This window comes from Pteropus vampyrus, unplaced genomic scaffold, assembly GCF_000151845.1.
Source record: "Pteropus vampyrus isolate Shadow unplaced genomic scaffold, Pvam_2.0 Scaffold30, whole genome shotgun sequence".
In the NCBI taxonomy this organism is placed as follows: domain Eukaryota; kingdom Metazoa; phylum Chordata; class Mammalia; order Chiroptera; family Pteropodidae; genus Pteropus; species Pteropus vampyrus.
The window spans coordinates 9,298,558-9,314,878 of record NW_011888811.1 but is presented as its reverse complement, the minus strand read 5'-3'; the positions used below and the strand labels follow the sequence as shown (position 1 = coordinate 9,314,878).

At 38.1% G+C, this 16,321-nt stretch overlaps 1 protein-coding gene and 1 non-coding gene across 3 annotated transcripts in view; both read right to left on the bottom strand.

Moving 5' to 3' along the window:
- Positions 1-16,321, bottom strand: part of SOX30 (SRY-box 30) — a 25,981-nt gene extending 9,660 nt beyond the window's left edge. The window contains exons 1-4 of one of the 2 annotated variants that reach the window (XM_011356737.2): positions 14,364-16,321; positions 12,683-12,922; positions 11,261-11,440; positions 3,287-3,779 (exon numbers count right to left, since the gene is read on the bottom strand). In XM_011356737.2, coding sequence (XP_011355039.1) covers positions 3,287-3,779; positions 11,261-11,440; positions 12,683-12,922; positions 14,364-15,375 — 1,925 coding nt within the window. In that variant the 5' untranslated portion in view covers positions 15,376-16,321. The remainder of the gene's footprint in view (positions 1-3,286; positions 3,780-11,260; positions 11,441-12,682; positions 12,923-14,363) is intronic. The other variant, XM_011356739.2, reaches the window with a different exon arrangement.
- On the bottom strand, positions 627-700 carry TRNAL-UAG. Its single transcript has one exon. It is a non-coding gene; the product is annotated as a tRNA-Leu (tRNA).

Sequence of the window (16,321 nt, the reverse complement as noted above, 5' to 3'; positions counted from 1 at the left end):
ACAACGAAGATGCTATATATTCTCACAAATCTGGGAATTCTTTGGACTTACTTTCCCATATATATGTATGTATGTATATGTGTATGTATATATATATTGTATTTCCTACATATTTTAAGTGAAAAAATCCTCATTTTTCTTTCATATCCTTTCTACATCCATAATTGCAATAGACAAACACATTTATTCACTCAATGGCTAACAGAATGAAGATCCTAGATATCTCCTTTACATGTAAAAGTATAAATACTGCAAGGAAGAGGAAGAGGAAAAGAAAGGGTTGGGGGAGAAAAAAAGAACTAATCAAGGAATTAACATAATACAGAGAGTGTTTCAATAAGCACAGTATGAAGATGGTTAAGACTTGAAGGAAAGTGATATTAGCTCTCAGAGCTAGGGATCAGCACTTCTGAGTATCCATCTGTTTTATAAAATGACTCTTTTTTTTTTTAAATATTCCCTAGAATTTTTTTCCCCCTCTTTAATTGCCCACCGCCACCCCCCACCCCTTCCACTCCCTGACCTATGGATGTTGCCTTCTCCCCTTAAGAACAGGATCTCTGAAGGTGGGGCGTCTCCTCCCACACACTCACAATGCTCACGTGCACCCGGGGCCTGCTGGCCCATGGCTCCACCTGGGGTGTGAACTCAGGACCTGCTGCATCTAAAGCAGACATACTAACCACTATACTATGGAGCCACCCTCTAAAATGACTCTTTGATTAAACTAACTAAGCTCTTTGATTTTTACTCTAGATACACAGGGCAAAAAGGACTGCTTGGAAAATATGTATATTTGATATATATTTATATATTTGATGTACATGTCAAATGTCATATCGATTATGATATTGAAATGGCTGAATAATTCTACACATAAGTGAATTAGATTAGGGGAGAATTTCTTTATAGAAGATTCTGTTACCAGTTGGGAGAAGAGATAATAGAAAAATTCAGGACGTACCAATTAATTTTGTCATTTAGCCAGGCTAGATTTTACTGAAATATACTATCTAAACAAACATAAATAAGATTATCCATTTCCTTGGGAGAAATTATCATGACATACACACAGATAGAAGTTAGAAAAGTAGTCAAACAAAATTATAATTTATAAGACTAGTCTGTTTTGGAAACTAGATACAGCTTAATGTTTATAGTTGACATAGTGCTTTGACATTCTTAAATAAAATAAAATTCAGTATACTATTATTAATTCATTTGTTTCCTCTAATAGCATCATTATTAATTAGCAATATGGCATTAAAGATAAAGGTATAGTTTCTGTCTTCTAAGGACTTATTTTCTAGAGCTCTTCCTTTAAAAACGTTAAGTTATCAGATGATCTGTACATTACCAGACAACTCCTATAAGCCTTGTCATGAATAAAGGAGATAAACTTCCTATGATTTTATCTATTTATTGTATAAGGAAACATTACCTGCCTCAAAGTCCACTTGACTAACATGACTTTTCCATTCAAAATATGTATTTTCTATGTAATTCTCTGCTAGCAACTAAAAGCTGCCAATCAAGAAGAGCCATTATATTGAGAAGCCCTACTAATATAATGGAAATAACGAACGGAATTCAAAATCAGATAGGCAAACTAAGCCATTTTCTAGTTGTTTGGCCTTAACGAAAATGTTTAACATCTGGTCAATTTCATTATCTGAAAAAGTGGGGGAGTATTATACCCAAGTCACAGTATTGTTTTGAGAATTACATGTAAAAACGCTTACCTCTCAAAATGTTATAAAGAAAAAAAATTAGCAATTAGAGTGAACTTGTGGGGCACAACCTCTTCTAGATGTCTTTAACTCCTTTCCTGTGAGTCCAAGTCCTTCCTATATTACAAAATTAATTACATAGCACAGAGAAAATTTCTGCAATTTTAGTGTGTAGACCTTGACATTCTAAGGCTCATCTCGAACCTACTCATTTATTAAATTCCAGCTATGTCCTTAGCACTCTTCTTATATCAAGAAAACACTGTAAAATTCTCTAAAATTCCTATAAAATCAACAACCCTGGCAGAGAGCAATAAGAGATTATCAACCCCTGACCATAGGAGACAAAATCTTGAGGTTTGATTTCTTGAACTAAAAGATTTCTGAAAACTGCTAAATATAAAAAGAACCTACGGGAAAAACAAAACCACAAATAGGGAAATCTCCCTTCCTCCTGATCTCAATTCCTACTTTCACTTTCTTTCAATCCTGGGCTAAGGACTTGAAAGCAAGCAATCCCATTATGAAATGAAGCAACACAATATGTACCTCAAAAGTTCTTTCATTGAGGCATTGGTATACCTAAGTGGGGAGTAGTTTTACTTTCTAAATAACAATAGAAGACTGGTGTTAAACAATTAACACTCCAATCTTAACAGAAACTATCTCTGTCTACACATTTAACAGCAATTGAAAAGTAGAGGTTAATACCACTCTATTAGAATGCTTGTAAGGGAGTTAAATTCTATCATGCCAAAATGAAAAGTGACAAATTTGTTTTCCCTATATACTTCCCTATGATAATCAATTCCTTGCCTGGTATTTTATATGGGAAATTTTTGGTCAAAAGGGGCTCTGAGAGGGAGTATAACTTTGGACAAGTCATCTAACTTCTCAGACCAAGTGCTTGTCTCTATACCCTTGCTATTCAAAGTGTGGTCCACCAACCAGCAGAATTGGCATCATTTGGGAGCTTATTAGAATTAATATCAGGTGTACTATACTCCTATACTCTAGTATAGGATACTACCGTACCCCAGAACTACTGACTCAGAATTTGTATTCTAATAAGATCACATGTGAAAAAAACAGCTCTATACAATAAGGGGGGTTGACTATATGATCTTAATTTTTCTTATGACTAATTTTCTCATAAATCAGATCTTACAACAGTGTATCCCGTATTTCATGTGGCAACAGTCAGCTAGAACTGAATAAGCAGCTGTCCCATTAGATGTTTCTTGGTAGACAGCTCTCTTTCGAGGGGTGATTTATGGACTCAGCCTTCTTCTACCCTGTGATTCTGCCATCTTTAACATGTGGCATCCAAGGCCACTATATTAAGGTGCATGAATCTGCAGAACCTCCCCCAGTCCTCATCTGGCCCACTTCATATATTCATGTTAACTGTCTGTCCCCTATTCAGCCTCTAATTTAAGTTATATTCCAAGCAGAATTGAGGAAGTCTCTTTTTCGGTAATAAAGAGATACCTTCAGAGGTAAAATTCATTGGCTGTATGTATTTTTAAGGTGAAAGAAAAAAAAGGTTCATTTACCTTGATGGAAAGTAGTGAGGTCCAGGAAGGAAGTAAGGGTGATGAAAAGAGAATCGCGGTGGGGTCCCAAACAGCGTGGCTGGATGGCCAAGGGGAGGGGGCTGGTAGACATGTGAGTGTGGAATAGGAGGAGCCTGGGGGATTGGAGCACTTCTGGGACAAGTGGAAACGCTGGGATACTCCTTGGGAGGTGGGATGGTTGAGGTTGCAAATCTGGCATGGGCAGTACTTGCACTAGTTGGAATCCTGTTGGTGCTCTCCAGAGAGACAGGTGTGGGTCTCTTCACAGAGCGATTGGCTCCGGAATGCAGCCGATGAGTGTCCGTTTGGGAGGGCCCAGCAAAGCGCTGGGTGGGGAGTGCTGGGCGGAGGGGCAGATTTGGAGCCTGGACGGCCACCTGGGCAGTACTGGAGACGCTGGGCTGAAAAAGTGTGATGGGGCTTGGGCGCTGGACTGCAGGTGTGGGCAGCTGGATGTCAGGTGGGGCTTCGCCTTTAGAAATAAAAATAGCATAGTCAGGCATTACTTGAGTCAGTCCATTGTTTTTCTTTTTTTTTTTTTTTCAGTTGAATTTAATAAACTGTATAACCAGAAGCCTTCACTAACCACCTTACCTAATAGTATCACTTTTATAGCACTGTGAACACACTAAAGTCAACTTGTTCACTTATTTTATATTTTTTGGTCTCTCTTTCCCACCTAGATTCTAAGTGCCATGAGAGGAGAGATCTTTTCTGTTTTGTTCACTGCAGCTATCTCTAGGGCTCTAAATTCTGCTTGCCACTGAATGAGTGCTCAACAATTTTTTTGACGAATAAAAAAATGAACAAAATTATTGAGTGGAGTAAAAAATAAATATACACAAATGCTGGTATGTATATGTAAATGTTTCTAAAAGAAATGCTATGGAACTACTAACAGTGCTTACTTTTAAGGAGTGGTCATCTAGGAGAGGAGACAGGGGTGGGGCAGTAGGAAAAGCCAGACTTTCATTTTATACCTATCAGTACTATTTTTGAATTTTCTATTATCTAAATCTATGAATTTTATTTTTAATATTAATAGAGGTTTCAGTGTAGTGGCATGGGTCATTTTTCTTTTATCTTATATACTTCTCTATATTAAACCAAATTATAAATGACATATAATTAAAAAACTAAAGAAACGATCAGTAAAATTATTTCGCTTTACCTCATTAAATCTGAATACAGAAAGAAATTCCAAAGTGAGAATAGGAGTTGCCACAGGTCAATTTGTAACAGATATGAAAGAAATATTATTGTAGCAGGGCATGACAGATACGGCAGAATTTTAAAAGTAGGTGAAACAACTCTGTATTTGATCTTTCTGTTCCTGAAGAAGAGAGGACTACTGACTGAGTTGCTGAATTATCCGAATGACGCAGTTAGCCTAAATTTAATTAGTCTTTTCTAAAAATATATAGAGAGAAGCCATAGCAATACTGCCAAGATCTAGTTTATTCCATTGCAGTTAGGTCTCTGTTAATATAAAAGATGCAGTCCAAGAATAGACTCTAATGGTTAGAAATGTCTCTGTCAGAGGCTCAAAAGAATGTCCATCATTGACCTTTGCTCAGCCTTGCCCAGGTAAGACCTTTCCCTCTCCCTTCTCTCTAGATAAAGCAGATAATACCCCTCTTGAATATGAAGGTAGGAAATTAAGGAATATATCCATCTATTTCAAGATGGCCTCTAACCCAGTGTAGTAGAGGCAACACAGGAGCAGGGTATAGATGAAGCTGTCCTGTTCTCAGCTGGGATTACGTGGATGAGCCCTCCCATCTGTGAGGCACAGGCTTTAGGTAGGCCTTTGCTGATTAATCAAGAATAAAGTAATTTCCCTCCTCCTGTTCTCTCAGAAACTGTAAATTTATCACTTATTAGAAAATAGCATAAATTTTTATTATTATTTACATATCTGCCACCCCAACCACAATCATGAAACTGGGAATTTGAGAGCAGAAACTGTTTTATTCATGTTTATGTTCCCCATATCTGGAATAGAACCTGGTTAATAGCTAAGAAAAGTACGACCTGATGAAAGAAATAGCAAACTAACAAAAAGGCCTTTAGCTGACAGCACTTCTACCACTTGTGTGGTATAAGGAGATCTAACCCTCTAAACAACTATGAAAAGGAGACTGACTTATAAAATCTTTCAAAGTGTTGACTAAATAATCCATGCATTCAAGACATCTGCTCTTAAAAGCTACCTTTGATTCAGATTTCCTTTCCCCATACCCAGTACAAAAACAATTAGTCCTCAGTAAAACAGTATGGTCTTTCTAGGCGAGGGAAGCAAATTACAGGAGCTGTATAGACCATCGATATCTCAGCTACCAAAGAAGGACTAATCTTTTAGCTAATATCAAATGTTCTTTTCTACCAAAGATATTTCTATAAAAGAAGGGATACTGGTGAGGCATGGGGTGATAAATTATGCATTCAGTTAATTCAACAAATTTTCTCTAAGCAACAAATGTGTCAGGCTCTGTTTTGGTTTGAGGTAAAACATTATATAGACAGTTATATGGAAGTAATGAAGATGTCCTAAATGCCAAAATTCAGGTTGCTAAGCAGGAGGCAGTTAATGTCTGCAACATCTAGACATTTCTAATAAACTGTCAGTGAATAGGAAAGACTTGTAGTAAAGGAAGAACTCTATTGTATCAAACTGTAGATAAGGTATGAGAAAGACTAGCCAATCACCTGTTTTCTTGTCTTCTAGCACACGGCCAGATTATATTTCCCAGTCTCCTTTACAGTTAGGAGTGGTCATATGGCTAAAGGGCTACCGAATGGAATGTAAGTAGAAGTGATGTGCACCACTTTTGAGACTGGCCCATAAAAACCTCTCACACATCTGTATACATAAAACTAACACAATGTTATATATTAGTTATATCCCAATTAAAATAAATAAAAACAACTCTCACTCATGATCCTCCATGCTTTTGTCCCTTGTGCAGGTTCATGCATATTAGTATGGTGGCCTTGGATGCCATACATTAAGGATGGCAGAATCACAGGGTAGAAGAAGCCTGAGTCCATAAACCACCCCTTGAAAGAGAGCCATCTACCAACCTAAAATACCTATTTGGACTTTCTATGGATAAAAAATAAATCATAATGTGTTTAAACCATTATATATTGGTGCTTGTTGAAGCAGCCAGTGTATCTATAGAAGAGTATGACAACGACAAAAGAAAAAATTAAAAATCTCCTGCCACTCATTCCCAAAGAGGAAGCCTGTGCTGAATAAATGAAGGGTACAAACAGGTTTTTGTTGTGTGATGGGGAGGAACAGTGAAGGAGTGAAGAACGGCAGAAATTGAGGACAGACAAAATTTCTCTACAAGAAAAAGCTGTATGGACGTTCGTGAGAAGGAGAGGAGGACCAGCATGTGAGGAGAAAGAAACAGAGGAAGAGAGAGGAGGAGAGGATAGGGAGAAACAGAGTAAGAGACAAAGATATAGTGACAAAGATGGGGAATGGAGAACTGGGAAGAATAGTTAGGCAACTACTAAGAAAAGTAGGACTTTGGGAAGAGTCAAAGGAAATAAACAGCCCCAGAAAGACTTATTGTATATTGAACCATGTGATTCTTCCCTACTCCCTCAAGAAAACCTAAAATAAAGAGCTATATGACCTTTCAAGGAATTTCCAAGTCAAATTTGTGTTTCTCATGGATATAACACTTTACTAGAATGGACTTTAAAGCAGAAACAAGACCAGATTCTCTGAATTATAATAGTATCCGAATGATAGCGGTTTATTTTGGTTTGGTTTGGTTTGGTTTGGTTTGGTTTGGTTTGGTTTGATTTGGTTTGGTTAAGCAAGAAGAGGTGGGTAAACCAAAATGCCACTATATGTCTATCAACAAAATTAAAATAGTAAACATTTTTTAAACTAAAATTTTAGAGAAAATGTATGAATTCAGGGGAGTGAAAGATATCAATTGATTTAAGATCTAATATGAAAAACCAATTTCATGCTTGAGAAATAAAATGTAAAAAAGAAAATAAGCTCACTAGAAAATTCATATATACATATAAAGTGACATTTTAAAGCCAAGGTAAAATAAATATAGCTTCTACCAAAGTTCTAGAAGCCTTTAAAATAAACGAATGTGAATACTTACTATAAAATGAAAATTCTGGCATAACTGGCATCAAAGACATTTGATAAAACAAAGATTAGATCTAAAGAATTCTGGACTATTGTATTTTGAGCACTTTCAGAAACAGGAGAAGAGCTTGAGATGTGGCATTAAATGTGAGAGATAGAGTAAACATAATGCATGGGTCATAAAAATGATACCAAACAAGATAGATAACATAGATTTATCGAAGAGATAATAAAATTAGTAGTATTTGTATTGATCCTTTCTATTAAGTACCTTATAAACTCATTGACTAAATAGAGTCTGTAAAAATGTTTTTGCATTTTGTCCCCAGCACAAAGTTTAACCCATAATCGGCACTTAATAAACATCGGGAAGTGAGGGACAAGGAGGCAGGCACGTAAATGTGGAATTGGGATTTACTATAGACTAAGAAGACATCTGAGATGGAAACATTCACCAAATCAAGAGAGAATACTAAATTACATGATCAGATTTCAAATAGATCGACTTAATGAGATAAAAATGTGCTGAGATGATCTGGTACACCAAGGATCCTCAACCCTCAAACCATGGACCAGTACAGGTTTGTGGCCTGTTAGAAACTGGGCCGTGCAGCAGAAGGTAAGTGGCTGGTGAGCAAGCAAAGCTTCATCTGTATTTGCAAGCCACTCTCTAGCACTAGCATCACCACCTCAGCTCCACCTGGGATCATCAGGCATTAGATTTTCATAGGAGCACCAGCCCCTGGTGCCAAAAAGGTTGGGTACCGCTGTAGTACAGGACAAATGATCGCTTATTGGAACAAACAGCTTTAGTAGAATACACAGTAAAATGAAATAAGCTTGAGTGAGAACCAAACAATGGATACAGATTACTAGAAATTGCATGAATACTGTGTGTGAAATATTAGGTAGTAGTCATGACAACGTATTTAAATTTCACATTCCAACAAGAAAAGACAAAAAATCCACCCTGGAGTTATTAGATTTTTGGAAATACAGATATTGGTTAGGGGAAAAAAGCTGATAGGAATAACTAAAATTAAAAATTCATAGAAAAATGAAAGTCATTTTATATGATAATGTTAAAAAAACAGATGGAAAAAATGCACCTCAAAAATCATCTTTTTAAAATGAAAAGATTGTCCAAATGCATAAAACAGAGAAGCCCAAGTGTATGAATCAGACATAAATAAAAGTTAGGCAGTCCAAAGGAAAATTGAGTCACATGTGAGGGACCTCAAAATAAACATTAACTGAATCTTTAAATACTTTTACAGAAAGAAAAAAATCAGTGAAATAGTCATTAACAGTATAAAAGGCAACTGAAAGGAGAACAGAGAGACTCAATAAACTCCTTCCTACTAAAAATGACATTAAGAAAATTTCTCAACTCTAATTCATTTTTATAGCACGTAGGTTAGAATATTAGATCAACTGCGGTATCATGGCAGGCTCACAGAATGTTCTAATCCAAATTGACAAAACATATAACTAGATCTTAGGTGGCAATTACTTAAGAACTATAGAGAAACTCAAAGTTAGAACTGAGAAAATATTAAAGTAGATACAAATGGTCTCTCAGAGAAATTTTGCAAAGTCGACATAACTCCCAGCTATTGGAAGTGGTACCCTTGAGAACTATAGCTTGGCAAGTCTATTTTCTACGTCTGAAAAGCTGGCAAAATCTATACAATATATTAATGCACAAAGCCTGGTAGAAAAAAAGAAAGCAAATTGTTTCTTTAAGAGATAAATCATACCTCACTAAATTAATATCTTTCTTCCATGGGAATAAAGCAAACAAGTTTGAAAAACAAAATTAGCATGACTTTATATTTAGAATATAAAATTAGTTGAAAGAAATAAAAAAGGAAAAGTATAAAAATTCACATCTGCAAATGCTGAGATTTAAAGTATGATTCCCCTAGGGATCTGTGCTATAATTTGTTCATATTTGTTTTATAAATGACTTAGAATAAATGACTTAGAAATAAACAGTGAAATTTCCAAATGTGCAAGTGAAACCAGCTCCTCTAAGTAATATAATGCCAAGATTATGAGAACAATTTAAAGGATATATTTCAAAACTGTAGAACTGGGCAGTGAAGTAACAGATAAATTTTATCATTAACTATTAAGACATATATCTAGAGAAATAATTCCCAAATTATGCTTACAAGATAATGATCTCTGTTTATCATTTGAGATCCAAGAAAGGAATCTTTATGGAGACTACAATATTATCAAAAATAAGAGATGTGGGGAAAAAAGCAAACAAAAGATTATTATCTCATCTTCGATTTAAGTACTGTTGTGTGCGGCTCTAAATGATTCCTTTAATTCTGTCTGCCATACTTAAATAGAACATCATGGATGCAAGAACTCTGACAGAAGAAAATCTTCCAGTTTCTATCTACTCCACATCTTTGCTCAGAATTGCATAAAATTAATACAGTCCACCCTCAGCATCTGCAGGGGATTGGTTGCAGGACCCCAGTGGATAATGGAATACATGGAAGCTCGTGTCCCTTATATAAAATGACATGGAACCATGCATACAGTTGGCCTTCTGCATCTGCGGAGCAAAAACACTATTTGCTGTTGGCTGAATCTGTGAATACAAAATCGGCTGATATGGAGGGCCAACTGTATTGAGTGAAAAAATCAGCACATAAATGGACTCATGCAGTTCAAACTCATGTTGTTCATGAGTCAACTATATGTTGTATAAAAGTGTCAACTGCATCAAATAAGAACATCAATAAATCTGTTCCTGGGAAAACATACAGCATTTAACAGCGTATAGAAGCAAATGGAAGAGAGGTCTTAAAAAAGGATTAAGAAACAGATTATAAACGCAGAAATCACAAATAACATAGCAGACAAAACAAGGTAAGTTAACAATAGCATAATTAAGCCTAGGTTGAAATGCAGGATTAGAGGAAATACTGACAAATAGTGAAGAGTGAAAGTGCCTGACTGTGATGGGAAAGAACAAGGATACAGAATCAGCTTTCTGCATCTTTCTTTTCAATGTAGACATCTTGAATTTGGCTTTGTTGCTATCAATTGCTAAAATTTTACACATACACACACAAAATTGAAAATGCTTAAGATTCTAAGTTAATTTTCAAGATATCTAAACCTCTTAGCACATCGGGGTACCTTTATTACCAGAAGGATCTGAGCAAGTGAAAACTGGAAAAATCAGTAGTTTTAGGTAGCGAAGGTAAAAATCTCTGCCTAAGAGATGGTTAAAATAGGTCCTGGAAGGACCAATGATGGATAGCCTTATAACATGTTATTAAGTTACTAGCTTCTCAATTTTGAGTTCTCAAAAGCAAGAGACAGGAATGTTGTAAAGAACTGATAACAGAGGGAAAAATTAGGGAAAGACATATAATGAACCAAATATTTCTAAAACGGCAAGAGAACAGTTTTAACAGATCAGTCATTACTAAATTCCAGGAAAGGATGCCTCACACCCCATTAGCAAGGCATTCTTTTATGCTGGTAGTAAAAAGATACTCCTGTTTCCTGTTGAATTATCTCAGCCATTTCCTGTGTTATCAACCTAATCTATGGATTCACCCTGATTTGCTTAAAAGGTCTGTTTTACACATGGAATATTTGCTACTCTGGCAAACCAAAATGCTTTAATATCTATTGAAATTTTTCCTTCTCTGATTTAATGTTTTCACTTACTTCATTTGTTTCTTAATGTATTTCTAAATTCTTAAGCTAACAAACAAAATTTCAACTTAAGAAGTAAAATTTTCACACAGCTATTTAAAAATTCATAATCTACAAAGAAACCAACTCACCAACTGGATGAGTGATGGTGTTCTGTAGGCTGGGAATTACCACAGAGTAGGTAGGTGAGCGATAAGGATAAATTGTTGTAGGATTTGTAGAGATGATATTCTGTGTGGTACCAGAAAATACATTGGAAACACTTAGAGGGAAGCGTTTTCGCTTCCCTGGTCGAGGTTGATAAACCCAACCTATAGAAGAAGATAAACTTTTTAATTTGAACATATAGACCCTATTTAGCCTTTAAATAGTTTTTTTCACATCAAAAGTTCAAAGCATGTCTAAGGTTTTAATAAATTATTGACTAAAGTATCTTTTCCTGCTCTGTGATACTATTTCTGTGCATTTTAGCATATATACCCATATAGTTCCTAATTAGTGGCCAACGCTGTAACCCGTAATTCAGAGGAGGAGCAAAGTCAAATGTCTTATATCCAAAGATACATGTGGAATCTGTGGAAAAAGCAACATTAAAGGCACTGGGTTGGAATCCCAAAGCTTTTCCTCTAACTTATTATAAAACAATGCCCCAGTAAGATAGTATTCCTCTTCTCCTGTTTTCTCACTTTCTATATGATACAATTGTCCATATCTTACACTGAAATGGTCACTAATGACCAATCACTATTTTTATGCCTAATTCAGGAAGAGTCACTCTTCTAGACTTGGTCGTCTCCAAGTCCACAAACGACCCAATTTCCTTTCAAAGTCAGGAGAGTGGAGTTATGGCAATTAAAACCACTGTATGACCAGAACTACTGGTTCCCTATAATCACTGCTTCTGACCATTCATTCCCCCTTAGAACCTCTCTGCTCATACTTTAGAAAAAAATAATTCTTTTCCTACTATGCACAAGTCATGTTGGGCATACACTGTGCATTTACCCAAGCTTAATCTTTATGTCCTTACTGCTGGGGAGAAAATCAGAATTCATTTCAAACTACACCATGGTGAGGATAAATGTATCAATCAGAAGGCAGGACTATGTTCTAATAAACATGTAATATTAAAGTGGAGCATGGTGTTAATCTCTGCATTCTCATTTACTTTAAGTGAGTACTGCTTATTTTTTCTATTGTTATCATTTTAACATAATTTTCTAGTATATTTGCAAAGCTCCTAGAACTCTGGAGCTTTACATTCATTAAGTTTACATTTACATATTTAACCAAAACCACGGTATAACTGTATGTCCCCTGGTTTGCATTAGATAGCAAATAGAAGCCCAGATGTCCCTCTACTTGGTTCTGTTAAAGGAAATTTATGCTGAGTATCAGTTAAATCATTAGTATAACATCAGCCATTATTCTCTTTATTGTAACTATCAGATTAGAAAAAAAATAACATTTTTGTCTTCCAATCTCAACCTAACCTACTTTTTACATAAATACACTCATTTAAAATTAGAAAGAAGGTTTATTCATTTGATTACCAGGAAATTCCTCTCTGTGCTTTTCTTTAATCTTTTGTGCTTCATCATAATAAGGTTTTTTCTGTTCTTCACTAAGTTTGTTCCACTCTAACCCGAGCTGGACACTGATTTCTGCATTGTTGGCTGCTGGGTTAGCTTTGGCTAGTGCTGGCCGGTGGATCCTTGCCCAAACCATAAATGCATTCATGGGTCGCTTCACATGACCATTTCTGTCCTTACTGAAGGGAGTGTCTGGTATTCCTACGTGACAAAAATTAGAGACTAAATTAATATGCCACACACACATGCACACAATTGTAAAGTGAAGTACACTTCCAACTATATTTTTTTAAATCTAGAGGAAATAAACACTTCAGTTTAGCCAAAGAATTGCCAGTATTCCAGAATTCCTCATAACACCTGAACTCAGCATTCTAAGTTATAGTTTAGAATGACTCTCCTTTTCCTCAAAAGAATAATATTGTTGAAGATACTGTGGAAGAAATAATGTTGAAGATACAGCAAACTGTTGGCTTAATACCTCTTTGAGCTTTATCAATACCTCTTATAATAATTAACATTTAGTTTATTTCCCAGTAAAAACAGTCTATTAATGGGGGACAGGAACTATAACTTATTCATGACAATAATCCTACACCAGGTAGGTGTTCCCTAAATGTTTAAAGAAAGTGATTTAAATGCCCATTCAAGCAAAAATATTTACTACATTATAATACTATATTAGTTGTATTTCATTATGAAGGTGAAGCTCCTCAACACCTTCTTACATTCTCTTTATTTTAGGGTTACTTTACATACAAAATTTTTAAAAACACAAAGGATGAAATAAGTATTATAAAGTTTTCCTTTCCTCTCCTTTAGAAAATGTAAACAAAGTTTAAAAATTACTGAAGATAAAAGCAAGAGGGTGGAGTGAAAGAAATAATCAGTAAATAAAACAACAAATGTAAAAGTTAATGAAAATATGAACTGAAGATTAATATGACTTTCCATGACATTCATTGGCATAGTGTTTTGTCTGAATTAAATCTTAAGAATTTTCTAACCATATTTGGAGATAATGGATATAAATATCTACCCGTAGTTGTCATTTTTTAAAAAACAAATTTTCTCTTATTCTACAGTATTTTCTTTTTCTATATTTCTCTAAGTCCTTAGCTTTTAGAATACTAAAATGTTATATTTAATCATGTACTGTTTTCTCTTAGAAAGCGTTTATTGTTCATTTTTAAAGAAAAATAACCTCTAAATTCAGTAAAACTTTTCTATTTAATTGCAACTATTTTTTCATTAAACATCACTTCTGCTTCTTGATACCCATAAAAAATCAAGGTATAATACTGTTAAATGTTGATTATCTGTAGCATATAAACTAAGGGCTTTGTGTTATTTAGCAAGCATACTTCTATTTTTTGTATAAACATTAGTCACATCTAAATCTCAACTTCACTGGCCTTAATTTTTTTTTTTTTTTTTTAATGTTTGGGAATGTAAAACGCCTTAGTATATTTTACTGGTACATGGACAAGTCAATCAGAAGTGATACTTGTGCAGACTTTACCCTGAAAAGAATCAGTTCCCTGATTTTATCTTTCTCCTTTAGACTTCTAAACTGCTGACATGTCAGCACTGTGGCAACAAAGACGAAATTTGAAAACCAGATTCCCCTGCCATCTAATACCTGCATCGGAGGGAAGCACGGTGAGCGGGACATCTTTGGTTTCGATTTTTACAGAAGGCTCCAGTAACGATTGCATTTTAATAGGCACTGGTGTCAAGGGGACCTTGGCCAATCTTATCAGCTCTGAAGGTGGAGGTCCCTGAAACTGGATCCGGGCCCCAGGGGGGACCGTGTGGAGAGTCAAAGGGATTCTGAGGTCTTGCTGGTGCGGCCCAAAGGCGCTGGTCGGCTGGGCCAGGATGACCTCCTTGCTGCCATGGACCAGCCCATTAGAGGTGGTTTCCGAGCCGAGTCTACAGTCCTCGCGGAGTCTCTCGGGTTCCTCCGTTTTGATGATTCCTTCTCTGATGGCCGACAGGCTTTTGCCTTCCCCGCCTTTCGCCGTGTTCCTCATGACATCCTCCGCCTCTAATTTGCCTTTCTTCTCGTCCCCTCGGCGACTGTCGAGGGCCGGCCCCAGGCCTTCCACCTTGGCCGCCCTTGAGGTCCTAGGCCCCACTTCGACTGCCCTCCGAAGCCCCACGGAAGAATCAAAGCAGTGGCCTGGTTCCTGCTTTTCAGCCTTGACGTGCAGCGCCCGGGGCTGCATCGGATGCAACTCGGGCCTGCAAGGGGGGCCCTCCGACGTGGGCGGCGGGGGCGGCAGCAGCAGCAGCTCGGGCCTCAGCTGCAGCAGCCGCGCCTGCGCGGGCGAGGCGACAGCGCCTTCGTCCCGGGCCTGAGGCAGTGGTGGCCCTGGCGGCAGTAGCAACACCTGCTCCGGCTTCACCTGTAGCAGCCGCCGTGCCGACGGCTGTACGCTCGACGCCGCAGCCTCCCCGCACGACGAGGCCACGGCCGCAATGGCGGCCGCGCACAGAGCAGGCGGCGACACAGGGGGCTCGAAGGCTGCTGCCCGAAAGGGGGTGCCCTCGACCGACAGTGGGGGCGGAGCTGGGCGCAGTGGGCGCGGCGGAGTCGCCCGCGGCAGTTGGCGAGGCTGAGGTGGCGGCTCCGGCCTGGCTCTCTCCATGGGGGGAGGGGGACGCCCCGGCCTGCTCTCTGCCGGGATTGTGAGCTCAGCCGTTTGTTGGTGACCTTCCCCCTCCCCCTTTCGGTTAAGGCCCTTTCAAGGCCTTTGCTACCCAGAACCCTACGCGGTTCAAAAAGCCGCCCTCCGTCGTGGCCTCGTCCAATCGCAAGCGTCCCAGTACCCCGGCCCGCCAATCACAGCGTTCTCCGGCCCCTCCTACCCTCCGCTCTTTTCTCGTGCAGAGCCCTCGAATCACCCGCGATGGCCCGGGCGGCGGCACGTGCTGCCCATTTTCCCCTCTCTTCCTCTCCGTCTCTTCTGAGTTCTCTTCCGGCAGTTGTCCTTAGTTACCCCTCCCCCGCCCGCAGCACCCGACAATGGCGTTGTCCGGGAAACTGCGGTTCCACGCCACTGACCTCTAGGTGATAAAGTCATGTGAGTCCTTTGCGCGGGCTAAGGAACCCAGTCTTGTAGGTGCGGTTTGTTTGCGCTGCCGGAATGCACGGCAAGTCCTGAGCATTACGGGAAAAGGGAAATCCCGCAACTTCTCAATAACCACATTAGTTGATTCCTTTGCTGGGAGGGATATTGGACTTTGTACGATTACTGTGCTAGTTAAATTTTATATTAATCAGGAGCCCTGTGGGCTCTACTTGCAAAATACATCTAAAATTCATCCACTTATTTTGGTTTCCTCAGCCATTGCTCTGTTCAAGCTTCCATCGTCTTTCGCCTGGATACTGTAAATAGGCTTCCTGCTTTTTACTCTTGTCTCCTACACTCCAGCTGCCAGCGATCTTCCAAAAATACAAATCTAGACTTGTCACACCCCGCTCTCTTAAATCTTGGCTCCCCATTGGCCACCCACTAAAGGTCTAACATATTTGGCAAAGTCTATAAAGCCCCAAATGGCTTGGGCTCTAGTACTGCTACAACTACTCACCAT